The sequence below is a fragment of the Pituophis catenifer genome, unplaced genomic scaffold (assembly GCF_029215685.1).
Source record: "Pituophis catenifer annectens isolate HBS135680 unplaced genomic scaffold, rPitCat1.0.hap2 SCAF_2, whole genome shotgun sequence".
Taxonomy (NCBI): domain Eukaryota; kingdom Metazoa; phylum Chordata; class Lepidosauria; order Squamata; family Colubridae; genus Pituophis; species Pituophis catenifer.
In genome coordinates, this window is record NW_027256882.1 from 122,531,438 (window position 1) to 122,540,236 (window position 8,799).

Below are 8,799 nucleotides of genomic sequence, written 5' to 3' on the forward strand. Positions count from 1 at the left end.
AAAATCAGTTTCAAAAATTTTATTTATTTTTACATTTTACATCCAGAGACCGGATAAATCCAGGTTGTACAGGACCTATATTCTAAAGATGACCATAAACACAAAACAGTAGGCTAGCTTCTGCCAGCATTGAAACCTAATACAGCGGTGTAGATTCCTGAAGCCTTTAAAATTAAAATTCACAATGAATAATACGGAATCCCTAATTATTATCATTATTGAATTTACTTAGCCTAGAATGCAGAAAATTCTGCTTTGTGTAGGTGATATGGAAGAAATTACCTTTCATATATGGCTGAGTCAGTAGCCATCTTACTTTTAATATGTCAGTTGGAATATCCTTTCTCTGGAAGGAAGCCAGCCAAGTTCTCCTCACAACAGAAGCTAGGTCTCTTCAGTTACAAATTTCATCTCTGCATTATGGGAGCCTGACTGCATGCCATTGTCCCGTATACGCTGGCGGAAGAGGAAGGGGAACGCCTTCTTGAAGGATTTGCGGAAACTGTCTCCCATGAAAGCATAAACAATAGGGTTGAGGGAAGAGTTAGCATATGACATGCAATTAGCCCATGTCTTAATCTTATAGGTTTCATAGTTCGCCTGGAAATGGAGATAGAAGCCCTGAAAAAGCAGGTAGAACTGGATAGGACCCCAGCAAATGGCAAAAAGAAGTACAATCACTACAACCATCTTGGAAATCTTAGCTCGCATGGCAGCTGAGCGCTCAGAGAGATGTTGCACTTGCTGGAAATGAACAGAAACACACACATGAACAGTGTTTATGGAGAGTGTGCCAGTTGATCAGCCAGGCCAATTGCCTGGTTTAGCAGGAAAAAAAGATCTTCTGGTTTCAGATTCAGGAGGAAGACAATTGCTATTTTAGGCAGTCATTTTAATATTTTAATATTTATTATTTTAATTGTAAACTGCCCAGAGTCACTTTGCAGAGCGAGGTGGTGGCATATACCGGTAAATTGTATAAATACGTAATATAAATTATCCCAAATTTTTAGAATATGTATCTTTGGAGAGGTATTTTCCAAAGAAAGGTAAATGTGCAGTGAAATGCAAGGAACTCAGCAGGCCTTTTAGAGCTGTTTTGAAACTCTGGACATGCTGGATGTCTCTGCCCAGATTTCTGGCAGTTTACAAAGTTTTTGGAAGTGGCTTGCTAGTACCTTCTTGCTAGGGCTGACCCAAACCCATTCATCTGGATTTTGCAATTCTAGAGCCGGACTAGAATTCATGGTCTCCTGGTTTATAATCCAGCACATTTAACCAGTACATCAATCTGGCTATCACTGGGGGGGGGGTATTATTTGTCTATCCTTACATTGACAGTCCCTTTACTTATCATCTTATGTTCACCTTTTTTTCCATTTTCCTACTCATTACAATTTTTTTCTTCCTGAATGTTCCCACAAGTGTAGAGACCTTTGGGGAAGGAAGATCAACTGAATAATTTAACTTAACTTAACTTAACTCAACTCAGGGGTTTTAAACACTCAAAGAGCCATTTGGATCCATTTCCCACAGAAAAGAAAACACCAGGAGCCACAAAACCCTTCCCATGCTTGACTATTTCTTGAGCAGCCACAAAACTAGCATATGTAGTTGAATTAAATGTTCTATTTTCTTCTGAAACTTTTATTTTCTTGGATTTATCCATAGTTAGCCTACCAGGAGTTGAAAAGCTCAATAAATAGCGTGCCGGCTGGTGTCGCACACTGGCGGTTGTGATGCATATTTTGAATGACAGGGAGCCGCAGCAGAGGGGTGAAAGAGCCACATGTGGCTCCAGAGCCACAGGTTGCTGACTCCTGACTTAACTTAACTTAATTTACTTCTTGGATAAAAATGACTGGGAATAAAACAAACTAAGCATACCTTAATTTTTTCTGCTCCATAACTGATATAGAATTTGAGAATTCAGAACACATAGGAAGTCAATTTCTTAGTGAAAGATATTATATAAATGGTTGAAGAAGACAAAATGAGAATTGATGAACCCAAATATTGTATCCAAAGAACCTTTCACATTTTCAGCAATATAGGAGCATACAAAAATATGTCTGTTTTGCCAGGTATTTTAAATTGATAATGAAATGAAATAAGAAAAAAAAATGTTTGTTTATCAAATATCTATCCTGCCCATCATACTTGCATGACTCTGGGTATTTACAAACAAAACAGTCAAATCATATAAAAGCCATAGTTAAAAACATAATTAAAAACCATCTTAAACCAAAGATTTTTAAAAAAACATCAACAACTGCAGAGTTAAAAGGCGGTAGAAGCACCTTCAACCCACCAACCACCCCCAGGGTGGCATGACACACTTAGATCCCCTGGCCAGTTGGTAGAGTCAGGTTTTAATGCTCTTTTAGAAGGCCAGGAGATTGTGGACCGGCCACTGGGGCAAGCTGTTCCATAGAGTGGAGACAACAGCAGGGAAAGACTAGCCCACACTAGACAAAGTTGTTTAACCAATGAGGTTATATTTGATTAAATATTATTTTATTCTTAATTAAGATTAATATATTTGTTATTATAAAGGAAGGCATGATTTATTAGGCATTTATGAGTCACAACAAACCTGTTTATGATTCCTCAGGCTCCTAGTTGACCTTAAGGTTAATTATGTGCAAAGTAGCTTAATTAGCAAACTATGCTGCATGAGCGACGAAAATGATTTCAACTCTCTCCAAAACTCATTACACATATTGACAATGCCATGAAATTTATTCTGGTGACACCTAAGCAATGTATGAGAGAGAATAGGTTTTCAACTTTTCTTTCAGATTTTTTTCTTTTTAACATTTGTTTAAATTATCTGAACTGGGACTTTGTTTTTGCACATACAGGGGACTGCAGGAGCTATAAGAAAAATCTAACAACTGAAGTACGGTTCTTTCCACTATCTTACCTGGTAATCATGGTCTACTGGTTCAACCACAGGACGTCCAATGCGCTTGAGCATGACGGTGTAGCAGAAGCAAATAGTGAGAAGAGGCAATAGATAAACACCCAGGAAAGTGTAGAGGATAAAACTGCGCTCCTGGCTCTTGCTTGTGAAAGCTTCAATGCAGTAGGTACGTAAACCATACCAGTAGCCATTTTCAGTACGATGATACATAGCCATGGGCAAGGAGAGAATGAAGGAACCTGGAGGTCATAGAGACAGAACTCACAATCCTTGGATGAGAACTTTAAATCCTTGGATTTAGAAAACAAGCTCTATAGAGACTTGAGAAAAACTAGGATAATGATCCTATTTCTTGGAAAGGAGAACAGTGGATGGGATGGATGGATGGATGGATGGACAGACGCATGGGTGCATGGATGCATGGATATGTGAATGAGTATGGTTGCTGATTTACTAATAGAGATAAAAACTAATCCCTGCAGTTTTCTTAGCAAGATTTAAAAAAATAGTTTGTTATTGGATTCTTCCTAGGGTTCAGAGAAAGTGACTGGCTGGAGGTTACCCTGCTGGCTAAGTAGGCCTAGAACTCATAATCACCCAGTTCCTAGCCTGGTGCCTTAGCCACTACACCACACTGGTTCTCATATAATATATAATAGAGGTAAGGGAGAATATTTTTGAAAGTGTTGTTCAAAGCATTTATAAACCTAGCCCAGAGACCGAAGGATGAAAAGGGAGGAAACTGAAATATGACCACGTTCAAAAATCCATCATTTAGAATGTTTAGCTTTGCCATGACAGTCAACCACTTGACGTTTAAACAATCTAAAGATAATTGTTATCTTTTGATAATTGTTGTTATCAAAGATTATTTTAAGTTTACACATAGCACTTTGTGTAAGTAAGTTAAAGTAATATTTATTAAATTATTTTCATATAGTAAAAGTTTGGGGATTGATAAATAAAATCTGAAACTTCATGAAGGGGTTGATGAACTGAAAGGCTTGGAAACCGCTTGTTTACAGGAAATTGAATGGATAGGTCAGAATCCTAGATTCTGATGTCAAATTACGATTATTTATTAAACTTATATACGGTCCAACTTGCAATGAGACTGGAAGATTAGTGGTTTGAACTGAAATAATGGCTTCAAAGTTAGGATGTTTGAGTCGCCTTGATTTTTATGCATGCTGCTTATTTTAAATACATGTATATTTCAAAGTAATAGTAACACTTTTTACATTCCCTTTCTTTCTGACCTCATTTCTTAATTAAATAAGCAACACTAGAGATTATCAGGTTAATCCCAAGGAGGAAAGTTTGGATGTGTCAGACATGGGTTTGGTCTCCCTTCCACCTCAATCTACATAGCCTCTTCTTTTTCCAGAGGCATAAGAACTCATAGATTTTGCAGATCCCCCACTTACCAATCCAAATAGCAAAGCTGATGGACATGGCTATCTGGGGGGTTCGATAACGCAATGACTGCAGTGGATACAATGTAGCATAGCAGCGGTCCACACTCATAGCCATCAGAGTAATGCAGGTGGCCTGGACAGTCACCTGATGAGAAGACAAAGCATGTGGTAAAGACAACGAAATCTAAATTCATCCTTCAGCTACTTGTGCACATCCTTCCCCTTTTTAAAGTGAGAACAGTGCTATTTGCATTCACTGTGAATCATTTATAGTCCCTGCAGATCTATAATAGCTTAGGAAGGGTGTTGGGAAAATGTAAACAGCCTGTGGGTTGCCTGTCCTAGCATACAGCTATGATCTTGGCACTTCATATCATCAATTGTACCTGTGGGGATTAAAATAAAATTACAGATATGGTAGATAATAAAATGATAATATAGATAATTCAAGCTCACCTGCTGTAAATAGTTGACAAATTTGCACATAAAGTCACCAAACACCCAGCTGGGTAAGGGATAGAGAGTGGCAGTGAAGGGAACACAGCACACTAAGAATATGATGTCAGTGGTAGCCAAATTTGCTGTGAAAGACACAAAGTTGAGATCAGCTTTGGCATAAGGTTAGCTGAGACAAGTAATGTCAACCTCCTTCCATGATTCAAGTCTTAAAGTTCTGTCTAACACAAAGGACTCCTCTTTGTCTGGGACTCAAAAGAAAAAGTGCTCTAGAGATCCCCCATGTATCCATACGTCCAGAGGTGGGTTTCACATAATTTTATCACCTGTTCACCACGCACCGAAAATGTGAGCACGTGCCTTCCAGGCATGTGTGCGGCCTTCTGTGCATGTGCTTTGCTTGCGCGGGGAGCTTGCATGCATGCATGCAGCTTAGAAAACATGGCTAAATAGGATGGCATAGCGCTGGGGCAGGTGTGCAGGCCCACCCGCAGATCGCCACTACCCGTTCGCCCGAACTGATGCAAACCGGCTGAATACCACCACTGCACACATCCCTCCTCCTGACTTTTATCGCTGTTGTTTCATGTTCTCCACCAGATTTTGAAACACAGTACTTCAGCTCACATTGTGGAGTCATCAGTGCCTTAATATTCCAGAAGAAAGGGACATCTCATTAAAGTATTCTTGCTGAATATCCAGCCTAGAAAGTTTGCTTTTAACATTTATTTATCTTTGTCTATTTCTTGCATTTTATTTTTATCTTATCAACACATGCCTAAGATGATTTAAAGTCATTTTAGAAGTTCTGGGGTTAAGATAGTTGCTTTTCCCCTTTAAGCACATAGCAAGTCATGGCAGTTTTTCCTCTGAGTGAGACAAGATGTGCTTTGCCAACCAATTGATGATTTGATCCAGGGGACCCCAAATGGGTGGGATCAGCACTACATCTGTAGACTACCAGTTGATACGGGAAATACCATTCCATCCCCTCCAGTCAATTGGTATAGTCCTTCTGGGCAATTCAGCTTTGAGCAATGAGAAAATTCAAATCTTTCCAGCCAAACCCCCATTTGGATCAGCTTGAGTAGTCAGTACCCAAGGTATTGGAAGGAGAAAGAGAATAGAAAGAGTGCTCTTTTTCTGCTGCTTCGTGGCATTTGTCTCCTTATCCAGTCACCTGCTTTCAGGCTGCTTTGGAGTATGGATTACCCAATCTGAGAGGATGGGAGGAGAAGAAGAGGGAAATGGTTCTTGACCTGCCAGATCACTTATCTCACAAAGCTGATCTCTGGGGCTGGAGACCTAAGTGATCCCACCTTCCCCTGCCACCTGATCCCCAAACTGGGACAAATGGCAGGAGAAGAATGGTAATCTGCTCTTTGATTTTCTCTTGCCATTTCTTCTTGCCCTACAGTTGGCTGCCACCGTTCATGCAAAATCTGTCGTGACTTTTGACAGACAACTAAACCTCTTAAAGCTCACCTGATTCCCAGATTCAGCCCTCAACCCAGAATAACTGGTTTCATTTCCTACTGGCTGAAATATTTATTCAGAGTGGAAGAAGCAAAATTGGGATGATTTAGTCAGTCTTGTTCCTTAAATTCCCCTTTTCACAGTAAATGAAGGCAGAAACACTTAGCAGCTTCCAAGAGCGAACAGCAATAGGACAGCAACCTTTGCAATTGTAATTTTTTACCCACCGATGGACTAATGGATTATACTTTAAGAGCTATGGATGAAGAACCCAAAATACTGAGGATGTGTGATGAAAATCAGCCAAATTCAAGTGCTAATTTTAGAGAATGGTTACAGAAAAGGGGCAAATTATATGTACTACAGTTCTAATAAGGATGGTAAGTGGACTGAGATTAACTCTGAAAGAGGAAGCATACTGCGTTTGTCTAGACTAAGTGTGCATACCTTTTTCATAATGTGAAAATGTTTATATCGAATGGCATGCATAATAATGCCAGATCAACTAGGGATACGATACAGATTGCCTCGCCTCTTCTGATGCATATGGTTGCCCAGCTTTGTGAGCTATGATAGACTAAGCCAAGGGTGAGGAACTTATGGCTCTCTGAAACATTGAATTTCTATTCCCATCAGCCCCAGCCACTGTGGCTAACAATGATGAAAGCTGGGAGTTGTAGCACAGCCACCCCGGAAGGCCTCAAGTTTCCCAATATCTTATGGATTAGGTGTGCCATATGAAAATGGGTCAGAGCTTGGGGATAAGAATTTTTTAACCTAGTTTCTCTGAACGTATTGTAAATACCTTTGTAATGTTCACTATCTTAATATATTCAGAATACAGAATAACAGAGTTGGACAGGAACTTGGAGGTCTTCTACTCCAACCCCCTGCCCAAGCAGGGGACCCTATACTATTCTGGACAAATGGCTGCCCAATCTTTTCTTAAAAACCTCCAGTGTTGTAGCACCCACAAATTGAAAACACTTGAAAAATGCATTGAGTAGTATGCTGGTTTACATGAATTTCATACACACACACACACACACACATACACACACACACACATATATGAAATTAATGTAAACCAGTATATTCCTATATATAATAATAATAATAATAATAATAATAATAATAATAATGATAATAATGATAATAATAATAATTCCTAGGTCCTTGGTTAGGACTCGAGCTGCTGAGCTATTAACCAGCCTCAAAGGCTGTGAATCTCACTAAAGATTAACCAATAAATAATAATAATAATAATAATAATAATAATAATAATAATAATAATAATAATAATAATCCTTTAAAGTTACAACACACTCTGGATTTTTACCTGGCAACTGCTGAAGAACTTAAAGAGCAACACATCAGTGTAATCTGGAAATGCAGTAAGGATTATTGAGTGTGTGTGTTTTTTTTAAAGGAAGTATTTTAACCATTTGTCTGTAAAATCACTAAATGTAATCAAAGCTAATGTTTAAAAACACTTTATTTACAGCTCGGAGCAAGTGGCGAGCAATATAACTCCCGTTTCAAATATTACAAACAAATTTAATGCCTTAGAAATGCCAACTTCACTGTACACAATTGATTGTAATGTTACAAGCAACTGGTGTTATCAGTGGGAACTTGCATGATCTTAAATGTTCGTTTAAATCGTATCGATGGACGTTGACTGGATAGAGCGAGAACCTAGATGTAAAACCCTGTCAGGTTCTAGATTCCAGCTAAGGCAGAACATCCAACAGAAGTGCTACAAGAATCTTTTTTGCCCCTCATTTGACAATATGCCGAAGAAAAGTATGTTAGCTGACTCTGCCGCCTTGCAGCCAGCTGGGTTCCAAATGAGTTCTGCTACTAACTGAGTGGGGACCCGGGACTCACTCACCAATGTAGAAGTTTGTGGCTGTGCGCATCTGGCGATGTTTGCTGATGACATAGATGACCAGGCCGTTCCCCACCAGACCCAGCAACATGATGAGGGCGTAAAAGAGCGGCACCAGCCAAGCATCGGTCAGAAACGGGGGCGAGGTCTCCTCTCCGCTGTGGTTAAAGATCCAGAACTGCGTTCCGAGCTGGAAGGCTTTCTTGGGCTTGGGGCTGATGGGATCATTCTGCCAGGCTACGGTGGGCTCGTCCATCCAGTTGCCCCAGGAAGCCTCGGAAGGCAGGGGCTCCGCAGCCATACGGGAGGGGCAGCAGAGGGTTAGCTCCACGGTGGAGCAGCCCTGCTTCCAAGCAACGTGCGGCTGCGAGAGCCTCAGTTTCAGCAACGCCTCTGAAATCGGGGCAGGAGGGGGCCGAGGCCCGCAGCCCCTTCCTCCTTCGACAACCGGGACCCTCAATCTCTTCTTAGCGGAAGAGGTGGACGGTGCGTCCAGTAGTCCCACCGCTAAGGCAGCCGCCTGCCCAAAGTAAGAGACGGGAAACCTGCCCTCCCCTTGTAACAGTTCAGGACCCGCTCGCTTTCCCCGCTTCTTTCTGGTGCCTCCCTGCTTTGCTACTGCAGCCGCCGCG

At 40.6% G+C, this 8,799-nt stretch overlaps 1 protein-coding gene across 1 annotated transcript; it reads right to left on the minus strand.

Moving 5' to 3' along the window:
• Positions 1–384: 384 nt before the first annotated feature.
• LOC139310270 (G-protein coupled receptor 54-like) lies at positions 385–8,468 on the minus strand. The gene is made up of 5 exons (XM_070934432.1): positions 8,171–8,468; positions 4,801–4,925; positions 4,354–4,489; positions 2,927–3,165; positions 385–744 (listed from the first exon to the last, which is right to left on the minus strand). Exons 1-5 carry the CDS (start codon positions 8,466–8,468, stop codon positions 385–387), a joined length of 1,158 nt encoding a protein of 385 aa, XP_070790533.1.
• Between the last annotated feature and the right edge of the window lie 331 nt (positions 8,469–8,799).

Excerpts from the sequence above, each read along its gene's own strand:
- LOC139310270 (XM_070934432.1), bottom strand. The coding sequence starts at position 8,468 with ATGGCTGCGGAGCCCCTGCCTTCCGAGGCTTCCTGGGGCAACTGGATG. Across the intron at positions 4,926-8,170 it reads AGCCACAAACTTCTACATTG|CAAATTTGGCTACCACTGAC; the intron begins GTGAGTGAGTCC and ends TGTCTTTCACAG. Across the intron at positions 4,490-4,800 it reads TTGTCAACTATTTACAGCAG|GTGACTGTCCAGGCCACCTG; the intron begins GTGAGCTTGAAT and ends TCTTCTCATCAG.